General features: G+C 38.4%; 1 protein-coding gene across 8 annotated transcripts in view; it reads left to right on the top strand.

Moving 5' to 3' along the window:
* LRCH1 (leucine rich repeats and calponin homology domain containing 1) overlaps positions 1–22,618 on the top strand; it is a 237,738-nt gene that overhangs the window by 185,092 nt on the left and 30,028 nt on the right. For all 8 annotated transcript variants that reach the window (XR_013345476.1, XR_013345473.1, XR_013345475.1 and 5 more), the window contains 3 exons: positions 844–891; positions 2,349–2,421; positions 22,265–22,374. Coding sequence is in view for 3 of the 8 variants with exons in the window: in XM_077811513.1 (XP_077667639.1) it covers positions 844–891; positions 2,349–2,421; positions 22,265–22,374 (231 nt within the window). In the remaining 5 variants the exon portion in view is untranslated. The remainder of the gene's footprint in view (positions 1–843; positions 892–2,348; positions 2,422–22,264; positions 22,375–22,618) is intronic.

Genomic DNA, 22,618 nt, shown 5'->3' with positions numbered 1-22,618 from the left:
ACCCATAGCAGTGCCGCTGATCTGAAGATATACATTGTCCCCAAATGTAAAATAGTTATGGGTAAGGACAAAGTCACAAAGTTCAGCCACCAGCATTTTAAGGAGAGTGATCACTTTAGATAAGCTATTACCAGCAGGAGAGTGGGGTGGGAGGAGGTATTGTTTCATGGTCTCTGTGTATATAATGTCTTCTGCAGTTTCCACAGTATGCATCCGATGAAGTGAGCTGTAGCTCACGAAAGCTTATGCTCAAATAAATTGGTTAGTCTCTAAAATGCCACAAGTACTCCTTTTCTTTTTGTTTAAATTATGAACTCCATAGAACACCCTGAAATATTGACCTCTCCACGCAGGAACCATATATTAAAATGTTATAACTTGTGAAACAAATATAATAACCAACTTACGTGCTAGATTATTTCTAAAAGTCTACAAATTTCTTTTATTTCTATTCTAAATTAGGAAAATTTCTGTTCTAACTGAGGAAAATTTAATAAACTCAAAGTTTGCGCACTTAATGAGAATGTCACTAGCTCATTTAAGAATAGAAGTGTGTACATGTGTTCTTCAAGAAAAAGAATTGTTTCACTGAAAGGCTAACTAGTCTTTGAAGGTGAAAAGTATTATATAAATGCTAAATATTATTCCTATTAGTTTAGGATTGTACTTAGTTTTTACTTTAAGTCTATTCACTCTAATTTTCCTTGATGAAAGTATGGGTAGAATGGCATAGGTTCCCTAAATCTCTCTCTATGGCAGTGTGAATCTACCTATCAACAAAATGCTCTTTATTGTGTGATAAATTTACTTACTGAACCACTTTATTTCTATTCAAACATGCAGAATGATCTGATTGTCTGGAATATAGGAGGACGCAGTTCTCACAATGAGGTGAGATACTACTAGTATTGTGTGTGTGTCTATAATGTAAATTTTACTTTTGATTTACACATTGTCCAATGTCAGTGTATTTTTGACTATTTCTACCTGTTAAGAATGAAGTTGGTAATTGAACATCATTTGAGTTAAAATGATAAGTGATTGTCTTCCATTTCCATTTGCTGTAGCCTCTGTAATTTGATCCTTTTCTTAGTGTTTAATTGAACATAAACATGCATTCCTGGAAGTGTTTCTGATGAAATGCAGAGTATGTTGATTATATATGTTGATTATAGGTAAGAGCATACCTCTGTTTTATTTCATTATACTTTCCCAAATTCTGCCACCTGGTGTTGAGTAGTACCCTATCCCACGAGAACTCCCATTGATTTCAGTGGGACTTCTTCTTGAATACAGTACATTCTGCCAAGAGTGGCCCTTTATAGTAGATTTCAGAAGGAAAAGTTATTTCCTTGGCCCCATTCTCCTCCATGGAAGCACTCTCAGGAGGAAGCTAAAGGAAAGGAAACATTTGAGGTTTTCCTTGTGGAGATTTGTTGTTAATGGTTCCGTTGGGGAGGCAGCATCTGCTGCCCCATGTAACTGTGTGGATTGCTCACAAATTCAGTGGACCGTGAGCGAATCAGGTGAGAGCACTGTGGCTGCTCCCTGCTCTCCACAGACTTGCGCCCAATTTCTGCCATTGTAGCTCCAATAAAGCCTTGGTGATGGGACTCCTATAATCTGTGGCTCCCCCAGGAAGCCCCTTTTCTGGTTGATTCCCACCATGGAGTCTGTGTGGGCACAGAAAGATAATACAGTCTGTGCTGTACTATCTTTCCAGTCTTAGCTCTCCATGGTACAGAAGGGTAGAGTGTTTATCCTCCATATTCTTCTACCCACTGCTGTACTCCTTCCTTTCCTCCTGCATAGATCTGCAGACCCAGGTCAAGGTCAAGGGGGAGGATGCTCTGAGGTGTCTAAGTAACATCCCCCTTTCAGGTTTTTCTTGCTTGGATTTGAGCTGGTTTTTCTTCCGAAGAATTTCACAATACAGTAGGCAAAGCAGTTAGGCAAGGAAGTGTATTAATGCAATGAAAGAATGTACATAAGGAAGGAGTGTTTTTTCTTATTCATTCTAAAATCTTGCACTATAGTGATGAATTATTGTTCATGTGAAATGTTTGTGTAATATTAAAGTGATGATATGAAAGAAAACTGAAAAATAATCAGATGAAGTTAGAACAGTGGGACAAATCCTGCAGTTCTTACTCAGTCAGAATCCCCTTTATAGTCACCAGGAGATTTGATGGAATAAAGAGTGAATTAGGGTTACAGGATGTGAGCCTATAATGTTAACAATTTGGGGGAAATAATTGTAATGCTGCATGATTGAATCTCTATATTTTGGGTAAACAATTGTGCTGAGATGTACAGTTTCTTACTCATATCTATCTTGAAACACACAGAGTAAGGAAAAAACTCCCACACAATCTCCTACTACAAACAACACCGCTCCTTTTGGCCTGAAGCCACGATCAGGTAAGATTGTGAAAAAGAATAAATTACAAGAGGGCTGCTTCTCCAGCAAACTCAAGGACCTTTGTTTTCTTCTATCTTATCTCCATCCAACAGGAATCAACAAGTCTCTTTTTAGTTTCTTAAGCCTGTGCTTACTGGTGGTGAATGTTCACTTACAATAGATATATATTTAGAAAGAAAGGAGGCAAAAACACTGTCCCCAAAACACTGAAAAAAAGTACAGTAGAAGTACTAACTTTTCAGCACATTTTATATGGATCAGTTTTCATCCCTCATTTTTTTCATATATAAAAATGCCATATATCTGCCTGATGCATCAATTTAAATCCTATGTTCACCTGGTTGACATACAGAGATACATTTTAAAGCTGTGAATAAATAAATTTATATGATAATTAGGTTTATTCAGGTAATTATTGTGCATTGCTCTGAAAATATATTCATGAGTTTTTCCATAGGAGTATGTATAAATATCAAATTAGGTGTTAACATAGCTGCAGTCTGTAGCAGAATGAATTTGTGATGTGCTAAATGCATAATCACTGACGTTTAATTAGTGTGTTGATATTAACTAATTTTAATTGCTAGGGTATTAAGAATGAACAATCTCTTTTTAAAATGGGATCAGATGTAGGATGACATCGTTTTTATCTTTTGTTTGCTGAAATATGCAATATTAGAAGTCCTCTCACATTGTCTTTGAAGTATATCATGGTTTAGATTTTTTTAAATTTATTTCAGCTTCCTAAAAATGTAATTGTATTTTTTTTTCACCACTAATACCTTTAATCGAATGCTGGTAAGCCACTACAAGCCTGTAGCTTTCGTAATGAAATATTTCAGAAATAGCAGCACATTTTCATATTTGAATGCATTATAAGAAATTGTACCCTTAGAATTTATTAAAGCAAAAAAAAGGGATAATGAAACAAAGAAAACGTTGTTGAACCAAAATGGGTATCATTATTGAGAGCATTTAAATTCCCTGTTCAGTTGAGATGATGGGAAAGGTATGCAACTTAACCAGGATACCCAAAAGTTTTAGATTTGTTCAGAACCAAGGCTTAACAGCTTAACAAACTGAAAAGTACAAACATTCTTGTGTATCCTTACTGCTTCAATTAATTTTAAATATACGCCAACATATCAATGCCCTCCACTCCTGACAACTCAGTGTGTAAAAAAAGGACTTCCTCTTTTGTATATATGTTAAGTAATTTAACCCTTATGTCTCAGTTGTTTTTCATATAATATTGAACAGACAACCTGAAACCCATTATTGCATAGTGCTTTACTTTACGCTTGCTCACACCAGTTTTGCAAGTGTCATTTCATGGGTTTCAATTGGATTACTCGTGATTTGCACTAGATCAAACAATGGAATTATGCTGGTGTGAAATCAGAATCAGGCCCAATGTCTTTTCCCATGATATAACATTAGTGTGAGTGGCCTGGTCTATGCTAATGAAGTAAGTTGACCTAAGTTACGCTTGTTATTTAGGTAAAGATACATACCTTAAGTCAACGTAGCTTAGATAGACTTACAGTGGTATCTACATCATGCTATGTCGATGGGAAATGCTCTCCCATCAACTTATCGCATCTTCATCAGACCTGCTAAATTGATGCCTGCTGGATCGATCACAGCAGCGCTGATTTAGCCTTCAGTGAAGACATGCCCTTAGTTGATCATGCGCTGTAACCCAGCGTGCTGTGATGAAACATTACAAATGAAATTTGACACCTTGGAAATTACCCACCTCACCTATCCATTTCCCCCCAAAAAGCAAGTGCTTCATACAGGCATTAAATCTAGTCCTTTAATGTAGTTTACCCACACATTAGAGCTGAAGATAGTATAGCTGTGAAGACACCTGCCCTATTAGTGAACCTTGTGTGTATTTGCCTTTTCAAGTCAAAACTGGTTGACTTGACACATCTCTAATTTCTTCAGGTAATGCCATCGTACTTTTCAAGCTTTTTTTTCTTCTCAAAGAATGTACAAATCTAAACCCTTCCACCAGTCAGTGTTTGCTTGTACAAATGTACAAATCTAAACCCTTCCAAACAGTGTTTGCTTTTTAATTACCTACATCCTTATTGACATAGAGCTGATCTTGGAATCCAAACATGCTGTATGAGCCTGTAAAGTTAGTATTATAGATTTCAGTTCAGTTTAGAGTTGAGGTTTAATAGCTTTTTTATTTAAGTAATATGTGGCCTTGTGGGAGAAAACCTAAAAAAACTTTAGACTAATTTTTAGCAGTTTACTGCTACAATTTAAATTTTATGGGAACAGATCAAATTATTTTAATAACAGTGCAAGATTTGTTTTAAATTATGCTAACCAAAATTTGTAAATCTTGCTCTGAAAAAGCAAGAATTTGTAAATCTTGCTCTGAAAACAGAAATAAGAAAGATGTGATAGAAAAGAATATACCAGAGGGGAAGAAATGAGGGGGCAGACTTTCAAGCAAAACATGCCCTTCAGAGTGTATATTTTATTTTCCCTATTTGATTCTACTTAAAATTAATGTTTTGCTTTCTATTTAATATTATTTCACTGTGTCAGTGATTTATGTCTCTAGGAAAGGTAAAAATAAACAGAGTACTAGACTTCTGGTAGTGATTCCAGCTTTTTGAAGTACATACACAAAGCCTGCTTCCAGAGGATAAACCACAGTTACTTAGATTTCTCTGTCAGCCCATACTAGATCTGTGTTCATGAGTAAAAGTTCTTTTTATACCCACATTTTAAGGCTCGCCAAAACATGAGGAAAAATCCATACATGATGCCTAATTAGGTATCCAAAGAAAATGTTTTTCAAAGGTAATGAGTATGCTATCCTGACCTCTTGGTGTATACCCTTTTTTAATAAAAGGGTCAAACTGCTATACAGAAGTTAAAAGGAGAAACTCGGTGCATTTTGAATTAGTCTGTCTTATATATACACTTTTGAAGAGTGGATCTCTCTAATTCACATGAGTGATTGGAAAAACATTTGAACATGACTAAATATTGTAAAGAAATAAGTAATATGAATTTCCTTTTAACAATAATTCTGCTGCTTGGAAACACTTTCATACTGTGAGCAGGAATATCTCTGAACAGTTCATGGATTTACTCTTGATTTTTCAAATAGATCGAAGCACTATTAGTAATCGTGGTGCTATTGTAGATAAATTTGAGAATTTCCTAAACTTCTTGCCATGTCATTCACTATAAAACCTTAGTTTTACTCAGAACTTGGTTGGATGTACCCACATCATCTCATACCCTTTGCAGTATTCAAAATTATTCATTTCTACTTTTGTGCCATTTTTACTTAGTTTTTCTTTCATGACTTTTACTGAACAGAGTGGCTCCTCCTAACTGAGGAGCAATGCTTGTGTACTCACAAGCTACACTAAGTACTGAAAAAAAAAATCAAGATACAAGGCCTTTTGCAGTAGAAATTCCACAGGAAATGAAGAATAGACTGTTCATTAATTGAAACAAAACTCTGAAATACACGTCTGCATCAAGTCCCTTCATTTTTGTAGCCCTACCTAGCACATTAAAGCAGATGTAGTTTGCATTGACATGTGCTGGAAACTCATTTTTTTTATGTCAGTTGCAAAGAGTAACTGAGAATCAATTAGTAATTATTTTTCTCTTCTTCATTAGTTAGAAAAATAGTAACTCTACGTCCTGTCATTTATTGTTACATTTAAAATTTCTTCCCAGGAAGTGAATTGGCTGGTATGTGTACTTGGAAGCTCATGAGAATCATTTTTAACAAATGAGACTGACAGTGGCGGCAATATTGCTTCAGACCCATACTGTTTTAGCAGGTGTTGATCCTACTTGAAGTGTGTTAGGTAGGTTTTGCTGACTCATTGATGCAGCTGGCTCCTTATCCCACAGGATATAACTGAGCTTGGAGTAGCTGGAGTCAGAGTGAACTGAGGTTTGGAACACACAAATTCTAAGGAAAAGAACACTAAGAGCAGCCAAACCTAATGATTTAGAGAGGGTGATAGTTGTGATATTATTTTTAATTACTCTAGTTAACCTGTCAGATTCCAGAAAGGGTGAATTCTTTTTCTTTCAGTATGTGTAGCTTTATTTGGAGTGGGGCAAGGCTTTTTACTGAGGCTTTATTTATTTTTGCCTTTTTTCCATTTTAATATTTAAAAAATAAGTTTTCATTGAACTGGTATAAATCATTGCCTTTTTAAAATCTAAATGCTAATTTTCATGTTTATAATTAATCCAGATTTCTATAAGGTACTGTAAACTCACCTATTTAAATGGAATTAGGATTACAGTTTGGCATTCAAAAAGGCAACATGTAATAGCATCCAAAGACCTCATTCAGAATCAGGGCCCAAAGCTTAAATTGTACATGGTGGAAAACAGGGAGCCAGTAAAAGGTTTAAAGAGGGGGATGACGTGGTGAGAGTGGTGGGCAAAGAAGATGATCTTTAGCAGCTATGATTTGTAAGGACCATTGGGTGGGGGGGGGCAGTGTGGGTTTGGGGGAAGCTAGAGAGTAAAATTTCTAGTAATCAACATGGGAGAGAATGGGACACTGTAGGTTGGAGGTGAAAGGGAAGAGATCGCTGAGGTTAGTGGAGGGATTTGAAGCACGGGTGAGAAGCCTTGTTATAGATAACTAAAGGAGGAGAAACAGGGAGGAAAAAAGGAGTAGCAGGGAAGACCGTGTTGAGGAGAGAGGTTACATTGCCATTCTTCTCTTTGAAAGAGTCTGAAGATCTTGTGCAAAGAGGAAAGAGTGCAGAAGAGGGGAGGACTTTAGTTGGGGTGTCAAAGGTGGGCAAATAGGTGGCTAGGATTGTGGATGAGAAGTTAATGAGAGGGAAGAAATAGTGCTGCTTGAGCTGGAAGATGACAGCTGAAGAAGGAAGGAATAAAGTCAGGAGGATCATGGGATTTTCTCCATGATAGAAGGAGAGCCAAAGGATTAATGAACTACTACTAGTACGTCCAGGACAGAAATGGGTATTTTTGAAATAAAAACTTTCCCAGGAAAATCTTAACAATTTTGTTAAACTGTGTTTATTCCACTCTGTGGAAAAAGTGCTCTTCTAACACTGAAAACCTGAAATATATAACATGTTTATTTCCTACTGTTTTTCTTCTTGGTTTATGTTTTTACTTGTGCAACTGCGCTGTTGATAAATTTACCCAGCAGTTCAGAGTCAGGGTTTCCTTTCCTTAGCCTAAAGTATGAAATCTATGGGTACTTTTTCTTCATAATTATGTAAAGTGCTATGTTGTAGTAATCTTGTTAAGATTAACAGCATTAACTGCACATATAATGTATGATTTACAAATACTAACATTTAATTTTTCATTCTTTTTATTCTGTACACCATCTCTCATTCTTTTCTTCCAAAATTATACATTTTATAATAATCATTAATTTGAATGGCATCTTCTTCATTGCCATGCAATCTTCATACCATATATGAAATGGTGCTACCCCTTTGGTTTTTCCTGGTCTGTATGCTACTGTATCTGGACTGGCTCTCACTCCCCTGCAACAGACCCACCCCTCACTCTTCCTCCTATCTCCTTCAACAAACTTACACAGGCTCAAACATGGGACAACTATAGCTACAGTATCCCATCTGAAGGGGACAGTGACAATGGTAGGTGATCTGTACATATTTAATTTGTATGTTTTCAGATAATTTGTATGTTTGGCTACATTCCCCACACAGCTAAAGGTGCAGGACATTCAGCCATATTCTTGTTGTAATGGGTAAAAAAACTTAAGGATTAGAAACCAAAGGCTCAGATGGTACATGTTTATTAGTGTAGAAGAACGTTGAGTACACAGTCTAAGAAGTCTATGAGCAGAAAATGCAGGGAAACCGAATCTGATCATTATGTCACTACTAGGCCAATGAAAAGATATTTAACTGACCAGCATTCTTATCAGCTTTCCCTTCTCCGAAGAAGGGATTCAAACAGAGGTGAAGGGAGAGCTAGAAATATTTTAGTAAATAAAACAGTGTTTTCACTGAGTGAAATCAAGGTAAAAAAGATAGATAGGTAGGTCAGTTGGTCTTCCTTTAGTTTTAGTTTGTTTCCAGACAAAAATCTATGAATTGTTTGAAAACCATAGCTGTTGTGCAAGCGTTTTTCCAGTGACACTTGAGCTGAATAAGAGAATTATATAGATTTTTGTGCTGGACTTGATGCTGTATTTTTCAGATAATGAAAGTTATTGAGAGGTTTTTTTCAGTCAGCAGCACAGTGTGCCAAGAAAACAATATCTCTTCACATTTGCAAGTACCTGAGATTTATGAAATATTCAAGAGCATATATCAGTGTTTCCCAGACTTGGGACACCGCTTGTGCAGGGAAAGCCCCTGGCGGGCCTGGCCGGTTTGTTTACCTGCCACATCCGCAGGTTCGGCCGATCGCAGCTCCCACTGGCCGCGGTTTGCTGTGCCCAGTCAATGGGGGCTGCGGGAAGTGGCGCAGGCCGAGGGATGTACTGGCCACTGCTTCCCGCAGCCCCCATTGGCCGGGCACAGTGAACCGCGGCCAGTGGGAGCCGCCATCGGCCGAACCTTCGGACGCGGCAGGTAAACCGGCCAGGCCCACCAGGGTCTTTCCCTGCACAAGCGGTGTCCCAAGTTTGGGAAACACTGGCATATATGATAAATTTGTCACAATGCATAACAAACAAAGCACTGACCAAAAATGAACAGTTCTTAATTTTTATCTCTTTAACCAAAGAGCAGATCAAATGTGATTTCCTACGAAATTTCCAGATTTCTGACCACCACCCGGACACAAAGAAGATACTCTTCCCTCCACTCCCCCACATGAGAATATTTCCCACATTTCAGTCTGAACCTGGTGCGTGCTGGAACAGGATTTGGGGAATTTAGCAAGTACACAGTGAATCCACTGCAGTGCAGACATCAGTAAAGTTCACAGCTATATATATATAACTGTTGAGTCTGAGTGCTTTTGATTGAAGCAGCTCCCATAGCCTGGGACACAACATGAAAATGGTAATATAACTTTTCTTCTGAGGACATTATAGTACTGCATGTCACATCTGATAATGGATCCACTGCACTCAATATTCTACATAATGGTAGCGTAAAGTATTTTTGATTTTGTCTGCTGTTTGTTTAAATCTAGTATTACATGGCTTCCTTGAAAATGAAAAATTAGAAAAATCATCACTGACATTAAAAAAAAAAAAACACCAGTCAGAAAGCTGTCACATTCTGAGACATTCAAAAACATGATGGTCATTCAGAACTGTATCTTATACAAGATGTGCCTATATGTTAGAATTCAACATTCTTTTTATGAAAATCTGTCACACCAAAAAAAAAAAAAAAAGTTGAACATGATGTAGCAGGTGTTCTTCTGAATGCTAAACAAGGGACATATATGAATAATTTGTTGTGCATGCTGAGCCCTTTGAAACTGGCTGTAAGAAATTTGTTCTGACCATTCATCCATTAGCCAAGTACTCCCACTTGTCTGGCTTATAAAACTGAAATTTAAGAAGTGAGGCTAAAGAATAAGAATTCTTCTTTTTTTCTTTTTTTTTTGAAAGAACACATTTGGTGGCACCATTTATGCACATTATTGAGAAACTATCTTTAAGTGCAGTCTGTAAGCAAATATTCTTTACAGTTAAAATCCTGCACTTCTGGCTTAAATGGAGATGGAGCACTAAAAAGTGATCTGTTAGCTTTTTAAACTAAAGTATTGGCATCTTCAGCACGATGCTAGCATTTTTTTCACTCTCTAAGAGTCGCAAGCTCACTTAGTATGGATCATGAAGATAATGTCAGACAAGGCTTCCTGATCCTTTCCAATATTGGGAAATCTATTCCATCATTACGAGTGCTCATCCATAGTTCACATGGTAGAGTGTGGGAAATGAAAAAAAGAGCTGGCTACCTTGACAGATGTGCAACACTTAAAACACCTGAATTATCTACCAACAGATCTTTCTTTGCATGAGAAGAATGGACAGTTGGTATATTATTGAAGAAAATCAGTCTTGCTGATTCTTAGTAATAAAAGGAATTCTAGTAACAAGCAAAAGCCTACAAAGATTTTTCTCATTGGAAAATAAATTTGCTAACTCTTAACCATTCTTCATAACTGTGATGGGGTGGACTAGGCCCTGAGACCCTGGCCCAGAAAAGGGCAGTAGAGAGGTCTTCCAAGCTGCCTAGAGCAGCTGTGTGGGAAGCAGCCAATCAGGGCTCAGCAAGTCAGTATAAGAAGAGCTGCAGGGTAAGAGCGAGTTCAGTTCCTTGCTAGAACTGGAGGAGAATGGATGGTGTGTGGCTGGCTGAGGAAGCTGCAGGACCTCGGACGAAGTAGTGCTGCCAGAACCAGGGAGAGCGAAAAGGAACCCTGAGTTGGTTGCAGGGACTCCCATGAGGACAAGGTCCTGAGGTAAGGGTGAAGATGGTGCAGGGCTGCGGAGAAGTGGTCTGGGGAAGTAGAGCAGCAGTGTGACTTAGATAAAGGGACACAGCAGACAGCTGCGATCTACAGGGTCCCTGGGCTGGGACCCAGAGTAGTGGGCGTACCTGGGTCTCCCCCAGCCCCCATTAGCCACTGGGGGAAGTAGCCTGGACATTGAGGCATCCCAGAGGTGGGAACTGAACTGCAATGGCCCAGCTGGAGAGTTGTGGCCAGAAAGGCCTTAAGACGGCAAAGACTGCACCAGGGAAGGACACTGCTATGTTCTGAAGTAGGGACAACTTGTGGGAGACATTACAGAGGGAACTGAGAAAGACCCCTGTTGGACTTGTGCCCTGGAAATGATTTTGCTTTGCTTTCATCACACAGACAGACTGTGTGTGACTCGGCCGGAGGGCTGAGTCACCAAAGATGCACCAGATAGAGAGTGTAGGCGCACACACACTTGGCAGGGGGTGCTCACAAGAGGTGAGTGCGACCCTGTTACAATACCTTAGATTCTTGAGGCCTGTTATCATTTTTTGCCATATGTTGCACCCTTCCAGTCATACAGTGACCTGTGCAGCCAACAGTATTCATGGATGATTGCTCTATTTAGCACATAAACTCTAGTTTGTTTCCCTTTTCCCAGACTAATTTGTGTATTTTTTAAAAATGAACAGCATTTGCCATCTGCTAGCCTGATCTCCTAAACTATCCAGATCCTTTCGAATGGACTTGCAGTGGTCATTATGTTCAGTGCCTCCAGTGTTCATGTCATTTACAAAATTCTGTGGTTTGAAGTCAAATTCTTAAAACTCTAAGCTGCTGAACAGTATTATTACAATTCTAGTCTCCACATGCTTAATTAAAGTATAGAACATTATACCTCTCCATTTAACACAGTACTTCCTAAGTTAAAGATTACTTATTCAACTCTACTCATCTTTCAGTAAAGTACTAGAGATCATGAAAGATCTATAATTGCTTATAGACTCAGAGGTAGAAATCAGCCTGAAGTTGGCTTTTTTTTAGCAAGAGAACTTAGTTTCTTCCTGTTAATGATTCTGGAATCAAGTTCTGCACTTGGCTTCATGTGTGTGTCACCCATTGAAATGAATGGGAGCCAAGGATACAAAAGATAGAATTTGCACCTTAAAGCTGAACTAGAATCTTCTTTAAAATTGTCAATTTTTAACATTTTAGTGTATCTAAATATTAACCTTTGTAAAACCTTTCTACAGTAATTTTATTACAATACTTACAACGTATGAAATAATATTATTTACATAGCCTCAGCCCTCTCTCCTTCCCACTAAGATAATTCAATTTTAGAACATCTAAGAGACAATGATCAAACATTAAAAATATTGGAAATTACATAATATAAAACCTGATTAACAAATCATAGCGAATTGCTCCAGTGAAGAACATATACAAAATCTGTGGCTATTGGGGGGAGGGGGAGAATAGACGTCAAAGTTCTTTCATAAAATGGGGGGCAAAATACTATCGTTTTTATTTGGTGCTGTCATCAAAAGGCTATCATTCTGATTTGTGTGTACAAATTACACCCACTTTGCACTTGTTTTCCTCAGGTGAAAAGGACCACAAAGACATAGGACAGTGGAGAATCCAGCCTGCTGACTTCTATATCAAACTTGATAGGCCACATGTTCAGGCATTGTAAATTGGCATAACTCAGTCGAGTTTAGTGGACTACACCAATTGGGGATCCGGCTCTAGATGTGTTTTTTATCCTTGTTGATAGGAATTCATTAGGTATGTGATCTGTGCTAACCTAGGGCTAACAGTGTAATTATACTGTGTGATACAGCATGGCTAGAAGGCAGCAGGAGAGTGATATAGGAGGCATCTGTAAGTCCCAGGATGAGGAGAAGCCTTATTCCCTGTAGAGGGAAGAAAAGTTTCTATAGATTAAAAGCACCTGATGCCAATTAGAGCACCTGAAGCCAGTCACCTGATAAAAACCCCCTGCTTCAATCAGCCAGGGGAAGGAGTTGGAGCACAGAGCAGTTTGAAGGAGTTGGAGCACAGTGCAGTTTGGAGGAGTTGAAGTAGAGGAGAGTTTGGAGAAGTGCCGTGGCTGGCTAGAAGACCAAGACTCTAGGTAAAGAGACACCCGGCTTGTGCAGAGAGAGGGCAGGAAGTCCCACAAACTGAAGAGCAGGAGAGGGAAGTAGCCCAGGGGAAGGAAGCACTAGTTCAAGTGATTTGCCACTATCCCTAGGGCCCCTGGGCTGGGACCTGGAGTAGAGGGTGGGCCCGGGTCCCTCCATCTCCACTACCCTTCCTTGGGTTGCTAGTGGGACAGTAGATACCCTAGTTCAGGGGCAGGAAACTGCTCTCTGAACCTCCCACCCCAAGAACAGGAAGCGCGGGACCCATCATAATTGTGCCAGCAATTTGCCACAACTGTCATAATAAAATGAGAACAGTGTAGGCAAGCTTAAGCATAATCATTTGAAACCATTCAAATCCGATAGCTTTTAAGCCAACTGCAAATATTAGTATTAATGCTTAAAACTGTTAGAACAGTATGTTTTTATTAGATGTTTTTATCTCCTGTGTTGATGTGCTTGAAAGTTTGCTGTGCAGTCTATCTTAGGTACTAAAGCAGTCTCCTTCTCCTCTCCCCTGCCCAAATCACTGTAGTATCTTGAGTGCTTCACAAATTGTGTTTATCCTCACAACATCCATGTGAGGCAGGGAAGTGCTATTATCCCCATTTTACAGATGGGGAAATAAGGCACAGAGAGACTAAGTGACTTGACCAGAATCACACAGGAAGTCTGGAGAGGAACAAGGACTTGAACTCAGGTCTCATAAGTTCTGTTAGTTCCCTAACCACTGAATCTCCTCTCAGTGGTATTCAGATGTGTCATAAGAAGCACGTATTCCATATCCACTTGAACCATATATAGTTAAAGAAATCTGAATAGAATTGATCATGAGAAATAGAACCTTATTTTCAAATTTTCAGCCTTGCTTTATCTAGGCCTCTTACAAGCCCTGGCATTTTTGCAACCACAGGTATTTACAGGTGCCATTTTTGCTCATTTAGACATCTAAGTACTTGATTGGGCTGGCAAGTTAAGTACTTGCAGTATTAAATGTCCTAAACTTTGCCTGCAAATAATTGCATGTACAAAACTGTTCCTACAATGTAATGAAGGTGTGAAAATGGAAATCAATTGGAAGTCTGACCTTTAACAAAGAGACTAAATACATGTCATGTATTGTAGATTAGACTAAGTATTACTGCTAATTTAATTTTTTTCACTTAAATTTTTAAAAATTGCCAACAAAAGCTTATTATTGAAACTAACATGAAATAAATAAGTTGTGTTGACCAGCAATGAAGAGAACTACTGTACTTTGGACTGAAGAAATATTCTCTTCTGAAAAAAGAAAAGGAGTACTTGTGGCACCTTAGAGACTAACCAATTTATTTGAGCATAAGCTTTCGTGAGCTACAGCTCACTTCATCGGATGCATCAAATAAATAAATTGGTTAGTCTCTAAAGTGCCACAAGTACTCCTTTTCTTTTTGCGAATACAGACTAACACGCTGTTACTCTGAAAACTCTCTTCTGAGGCACACATTTGTGTGGTGTGGGCCCCCTCTGGTGGAACAAATGTATAATGCAGAATAACTAGCATATTCCATATTGTTGTATTTAGAACACTTTACTTCTGAATTAGAACACTTTACTTCTAATATTTCTACTGTAAAACAGAGATGAAAGAATATCTTATTCACTTGCTAATTATTTTGCTTGTGTATGTTTTCCAAATTGGCTAGCCTGTTTATTTATTACAGTTTGAAGGAATTGCCTATATGTTTTCCTCCATTTCCCATAGGTAGAACGTATGTCTTACGAATAAGTCAAACTGAATGAATAATTTTCACATTTACTTTCCATAAACAGATGTATTCTATTCATGGACATTTATTTACAAAACTGCATACATTTGAGGTACCTGTACCAAATTACTGTTTGTAATTTATAGCAAACTTTATAGTTAAAACTTATAGGAAACTAGGCAGTGATAGTATTCAGAAATAGTATCTAGTGCAGGTGAGTTGTTCCACAAAGACCAAACATGAGTATCCTCTCTCTCAAGGCTTACATTCTACATATGAGAACAGTACGCAGACAATAAACTGAGTCTTGCTCATAATAGTATTTCCTTTCAGAACTTCTCCTGTTCTTGTCTAATACATCCTCATTACAATATGGGACCAGAGAAAGTTCAGTTTCTCTCTTGTGCAGGCACACACCAGGTCAGCACAGCACATAAGCAAGATAAACAAGGCTAGAATGATTGAAGACCATAATAATAATTTCCTAAATGTAGACTCAAACACAAACCATACAACAGTGGCCTTCGGTATGATTCCTTTGTACAGAACTCTTTGAATTGTTGCTGCTGTTGAAACTGGAATGGAGATTGCAACACAGTTTTCAAGTCTGCTGTTGCAGTGTGTTTGTGTGTGGGGGGGTGCATGTTTATTTGGGGGCGGGGGGGTGTGTATTTACCTATTTTCCTTGGTATTATAGGGAACATACAACATATAGCACATCTAAATAGGTTCCAGAATTTTAAGTATTGTTTGTTCTAAGTTTTACAGTAAGTTTACTAATTTGAAATGTAAATAATTACTTAACACTTTTAACTGATATTCTTAATAAGTGTAGTAAGGTATTTTCATTTTTTTATTATAACATTAGGAACAATTTAAAAAATTGGCCTGATACAGGAACACTGTATTTCATTTTAACTTACTGTTAAAAACACAATCTTCCTTTTCTTCATATGTCTTAGTTCTGTTGTGGATATCTGATAGGGAGCACTAGATGACTAGCGTGTGATCTGTTATCCTTGGATTTTAAATATGATGCAAATTAATTTATCCACAGAACTACCATGGAGTTTAATGAAAGTGGCTAAATCCCCAGGTATACTTTGAAAATATGGGAGCTGAGCTTAGCTTAGCTTTGCTATGCTGCTCTTTAAATTATGATGATTTTCTTTTACAAATCTGAGGATGGGCTGGTTTTTATTGCTTAACTAGTAGGCTCTGCCACCATCTAGTTGGTGGCTTTTCCTAAAATATTTATTTTTAATAAAGCATTTTACTATGCAGTCACTGCAATCATCATCTCATCTAGAACAGTGCAAGCTATTCCTTCAGCCATTGGATCCAAGCAGAGATTTCATTTTGTCACTTCAATATTATCAGGACCTCTATGAACACAACTCATGAGCCCTTTCTGGAATTTCAAAGAAAGTATCTCATGCAGGAACCTTTTTTCCCTCCCCCTCTTCTTCCAAGATCTTAATGCAGATACATAAGCAAACCTGTCAAGGACCCAGAAGATCCCAGAATACAGTTTAGTTTATTGATCTTTCAGATTCACTGAGCCTCATGCAAGCATACACATTCATCCTGTGTTGAACTTATTTGAACTTTTCTTACACTCCATTTTTTTTCCAGTGTATTGCATAATTTAAAAATTGATATAAAAATTAAAACATTTATCCAAAATACAACCTAAATAAAAATGAGATAGTGTTAGCATGAAATAATTAATTTGAGTAGTAAAGAAATAACTACTAATTTTATTCCGTATTGTACCTTTCTTTTGTATTATGCAATTAGAAAGAATAATTTAATTCTTTATTCTTACCCGTAGGTGTCACTGGCAGTTCCGGTATTTGGTTTAGACGGGCTCACATGTAGTTTTCACTTCCCACTGGAATTGAAAGTAGTTTTAAATTGTTGGACCTCAAACAATTTTATTTTTAAAAATAAACATATTTAGTTTAAAGCAGTGGTTTTCAGCCTGTGGTCCTGGGACTCGTGGGGATCCATAGACTACGTGTAAGATTTCCAAAGGGGTCCGCACCTCCATTTGAAATATCTTAGGGGCTCACAAATGAAAAAATGTTGAAAACCAGCAGTGGGTCTCAAACTTTTGTATTTGTGACCCTTTTCACACAGCAACCCCCCCCCCTTATAAATTAAAAACTTTTTTTTGTAATATTTAATACTATTATAAATGCTGGAGGGGAAGCAGGGTGTAGAGGAGGAGGCTGACAGCTCGTGACCCCCATGTAATAACCTCACAACTCTCTGAGGGGTCATGACCCCCAGTGTGAGAACCTCTGGTTTAGAGAAACATGAAATGGTAGGCCAGCTCTTACTAATTGTTTCTCTTCCTGACGGCTCAAGGATGTGGCTCCCGCTGTTTAGTCACAAGTGTTCTTTAACATACCTTAGAGGACACCATTATTAAGAGAAGAACATACAACATAATCACAACTATTAACCACAGCTATGTTCTTATTAAAGAAAGGAAAAGAAAACATTAAACAGAACATCAAATGACTGAACACAAATGAAACTGGTTACTACTATTACAATCTCTTGTGTATGTCTCTCTATGGAGAGAATTTAACAGAGATTACACCCTTGAGAGTGAACCGCCTCTGGGGAGGCACCTTTCTCTTGGTAAGTTAAGACCAAAGTATATTATTTCCCAAAATTATTGTGAATTCAGTTTTAGAATCTTAAAACTGTTCATGTATGGGCAAAATAGTTCAAGAGCAAATGAAGCCTGTCTATTACTTAATAACCTAAACAGTTTATAGTTGGGCAAAGTAAGCAACCTTAACTAAATCCTATGAAAATGGAAAAAAAATACTTAAATGAGTTACTTAGAAGAAGCCATTTAAGGAGCTGTCCCTAAGACAGTCCAATTATTTATTATCTTAAATCCGGTTAGATTCCACTATTTCTCTATTTGCCAATGTTTAGCCACTGTTTCCTGTCCAGGAATACATATCTAACTACTTGGTGAATAACAGAATAAGAAACTGTTTGTTGTGGCCAGATCATGGGCAACCAGACCTAATAGTGGGAGTGAGTCTGCAGTCATGAGACAGGAGTCAAGAGTCAGCTGGGTCAGGATACCAGGGGGTCAGAGGCAGGAAACAAAATGGAGGTCAGGAACCACAAGGCAGATGCCAAGAGTCAACCTGGGTCAGGATGCCTGGAAATAAAATAGCAGAAAGCACATAGTCCAGAGCAGGGTGGAGCCCAATTGTTTGGGAGAGCTGCTTGTTGCTGCCACTGGCTTAAGTAGAGCCATTGGGCCAATCAGACTTCAGGGGCAGAGCCTCACTCTGGGGCTGGGCTTCATGGGTCCCAGGTAAGCCATTGTCACCAGGCTGCTAGGTTGAGGGTTGAAGTGTTGTTGCTCCCATGAAACCTGCAGACTTGGGTTTGAGATCTGTGGGTCATTACACCACCCACACCTCTAGGAGTGCCCTCTTTACAAGGGTAGCAGACAGGGTGTGTGATAGGTGCTCACTTAGAGGTTTTTATACCTTTATCCTTCCTGTTTTCATAAAAGTACAGGAAAACACACCTCTTTCAGTCCTGTTCAGATTGAAAGTCAGTTGCTGCTACCCTTTTGTTTGCTTAGGTGACACTTTCAGCTCCTGAATATGCAGTCTGTTTAATTAATATATGCAGCGTTTCTTTATAGATTCATAGATATTAAGGTCAGAAGGGACCATTATGATCATCTAGTCTGACCTCCTGCACAAGGCAGGCCACAGAATCTCACCCATCCACTCCTACAATAAACCTCTCACCTATGTCTGAGCTATTGAAGTTCTCAAATCATGGTTTAAAGACATCAAGGTGCAGAGAATCCTCCAGCAAGTGACCCGTGCCCCATACGACAGAGGAAGGTGAAAAAACCCCAGGGTCTCTTGCAGTCTGCCCTGGAGGAAAATTCCTTCCCAACCCCAAATATGGCGATCAGCTGAACCCTGAGCATGTGGGCAAGATTCACCAGTCAGATGCCCAGGAAAGAATTCTCTATAGTAACTCAGATCCCACCCTGTCTAACATCCCATCACAGGCCATTGGGCCTATTTACCATGAATAGTTAAAGATCAATTAATTGCCAAATGTCCCATCATACCATCTCCTCCATAAACTCGACAAGTTTAATCTTGAAGCCAGATAGGTTTTTTGCCCCGACTACATCCCTTGGAAGGCTATTCCAGAACTTCACTCCTCTGATGGTTAGAAACCTTTGTCTAATTTCAAGTCTAAACTTAGAATCATAGAATATCAGGGTTGAAAGGGACCTCAGGAGGTCATCTAGTCCAACCCCCTGCTCAAAGCAGGACCGATCCCCAATTAAATCATCCCAGCCAGGGCTTTGTTAAGCCTGACCTTAAAAACAAAACTTCCCAATTGCCAGTTTATATCCATTTGTTCTTGTGGCAACATTGGTACTGAGCTTAAATAATTCCTCTGCCTCTCTGGTATTTATCCCTCTGATATATTTATAGAGAGCAATCATCTCTCCCTTCAACCTTCTTTTGGTTAGGCTAAACAAGCCAAGCTCCTTGAGTTTCCTTTCATAAGACAGGTTTTCCATTCCTTGAATCATCGTAGTAGCCCTTCTCTGTACCTGTTCCAGTTTGAATTCATCCTACTTAAACATGGGAGACCAGAATTGCACACAGTGTTCCAGGTGAGGTCTTACCAGTGCCTTGTATAACGGTACTAACCTCCTTATTTCTACTGGAAATACCTCTCCTGATGCATCCCAAGACCACATTAGCTTTTTTCAAGGCCATATCACATTAGCGGCTCATAGTCATCCTGTGGTCAACCAATACTCCAAGGTCCTTCTCCTCCTCCATTACTTCTAATTGATGTGTCCCCAGCTTATAACTAAAATTCTTGTTATTAATCCCTAAATGCATGACCTTGCCTTTGTTCTTCTTGTGGCAAGACAGCATCAGATAACTTTCAAAACTAGTCTTTATTCAGTCCAGTCTCTGAGAGTCTTTCAGTTTTATTAGAGCTTGTCAGGAAATTAAATTCTGCTTTCAGAAAGTCCAAACACTCCTGGTCTTTATATAAAAGGTTTTAGTTCTCAAAAAGTCTCTTAAAATTAAATAACTTTTAGAAAGTCTTTAGCTCAAGTTGTTGTTTCTGTTTTTGGAATGATGATTTTCTTATCTTCCTGAATTGGGTGAGGGTTTGCTTGCACACTGCCAGTAATTAATTAATTCTCCATTAATATAAATATTCTATACTTAAATGGCTTCTTATGTTAGTAACTAGTTACAGCATCAAATGACTTTGCTATATTTCTGCATAAAACATCTTATTATTCCTGTAACAGTATCAGGCAGTTATATAAAGGCTTGCATTTTGATACAAAATATTTGCAAATATACATCTCAAAAGGTGTTTGCTGTTTCAACATTTAAGAAATAAAAGTTTTTAAAACGTTTCCAACTACACTTGTTTATCCTGGAGCTTCAAAAACACAAGCAGAGATTTTTCCTTTGAAAAGAAATGGGGTTGATGTGGTCACTTTCCAACCTAGATTTATAGCTCGCATAACACACCTACATTCCTTTTTACAGTTAAGCCTCTACTTAAAACATTAATGTTTTTTACATGTTTTGTCTTTTTCATGTTTGCTTGACCTTGGAAGATAGAAGCAGAAAACTTCTGGCACTTCTTGGATTAACTTTAACATTTTGTAACATGCTTGCTAAACACATGTACTGTTATATATCCAAGCATCCTGGCTATAACTTATTTGTAGCTATTTCTTGATGTTTAGTAAAAGCATAAACAAGTTTGTAACAATGTCATGAAAAGAGTTGTTATAATTTATTAATATAATACTGAGGTCTCTCTCCTACTAAGGCTATTAGCAATCTGTCCATTTGGGACATTTGCATATACAGATATACAAGACTTCTTCCTTCTCTTTGTATCTTGATGACCAAAACATCATCCCCCACGTTTCTTCCCACATTTTGAACAAGCCCTGGCTCCCCAAAACTGCAGGAGATGGAGAGTAACTAACTGAGTCTTGTGGAGGAGTCTGTGGATATATTCCTATTCCTGCACCAGGACCAGACCACTCCCATCTCAGTATCCAGAGGGAGACCAAGAAAAGGAAAGCACTAGTTCAGGGGGACAGGAAATAATGCTAACAAAAGAAGCAAAGCAAAATAGTAATGCAACAAAATCTAAAAATGACCATAACCTGTGCTTACTCAGTGTGACGCTGTACACCCCCAGTCCCTCCCTCCCTCCCCCCCACCCCCCTTAGTGGCTGTACAATGCATAGAGGCGGTTGAGCCTGCTGCTGACTTCAGCCTAACAGGTCTGGGGTTGCATCCTGCTGCGAGGGGCTAACCCGGTGGTGTCAAATGACAAGTGGTGACTGAACCACATTGAGGTTTGAGTCTGCTACAACCAGCTAACAAAGCTGCATCTTTTAGTTCAGGCGGTCGAGTTTTATGCTTTTAGAACCAGAGGACCTGGGTTTAACTCCCCTTGTGGATGACACACCTAAGGCTGTCACATTACATTAAAAAAAAAAAAAGTAATAAATACAAGTTTTATTGTATTATTCTTGAGCACTTGTCACTTTTCATGATACGTGAGCAAGTCAGTCCAGCCACAGGAACTGGTGACCCTCCGCCATGGTATCTACAGTGTGGGAGGGCATTGGTGGGTATAGCCCTCATGATACATGTACAAGAAAGAACCATTAAAAGCAGTCATTGGAACACAACAAAAATATTTAAAAGTACAAATATACATTAAATACCATAGACTTTGTCCCTGCTGTGCCTGAAGTTATGGGATGGATAAAATCATCCCCAGCACCAGGAGCGGTTGTAGGAAAACTGTGTAAGGACCTAGTGCAATACTGCACATGAAATGGGAATCTCTAGTGTAGGCAAACCTTCAGAGGTGCTATAATAGGCACTCAGTTTTTAGGAATCAAACACATAACTTTTTTTGATGAAGGGAGAGATGAAAGATAGTCATGAATAATTGGAGAGTGCTAGGAGTCTGATCCTGCAAGGTGCTGAATACTCTCGGTTCCATTGGAGTCCTGCACCTTGTAGGATTAGGATCTAACTAAAAGACTGAGAGAGGAGTCCTATGATAGAAGCAGCAAGACTTCGAACAACAGATTAAAAACTCCAAGGGACAAATGCTGTGCAAATTTAGTAAAATTCCCAGTCAAGACCATAAGATATAAACGATGTCTGTATATTCCACTTATATCAATAATACATGAATTCTGTTATGAGCACCCCCAAGCAAATACACTTTTATGACTGTAGTTCTAAATCAGTTTTTCTTTCTATGTGCTCTCAGGGAAATCTTCCAACAGACATAATTGGGACAGTGAATAAGGATTTTGTTTAACCTGAAAATTAATAAAGCAAAAGTTTTTGATGGCTTGTTTTTGCTAAACATCTCTCTCCTTAAAATCACAGTATTTTTAAGACCACAGAGAAATTTGGAATCCATAGACCCTCAATTTACAATTCGGAGGAAAATGGAACAGATGAGAGAAGAGAGAGAGCTTGTGGAGCAATTGCGTGAGGTATGTGAAAGACCATGTGAAAGGCTGCAGATTTTCAGCTGAAGCATGTATTTCCTGTTTTCCCTTGGGAAAGTCACCTAATCTTAGGGCAAAAACCGTGCTTGGGTGTATAAGCATGGGAATATCAGAGTGGGAAGATACAGCTTTAGTGGGACCATGACTGGAATACTTTTGATGTCCATACTTCAAAAAAAAATCTGAAAAATTTGGAAAAGATTCAGGAAGGAGTCACAAGAATTATTTG

Source organism: Eretmochelys imbricata, chromosome 1 (assembly GCF_965152235.1).
Source record: "Eretmochelys imbricata isolate rEreImb1 chromosome 1, rEreImb1.hap1, whole genome shotgun sequence".
NCBI lineage: Eukaryota > Metazoa > Chordata > Testudines > Cheloniidae > Eretmochelys > Eretmochelys imbricata.
Note: the sequence above shows the minus strand (reverse complement) of the source record. Positions and strands in the feature narration are given on the sequence as shown.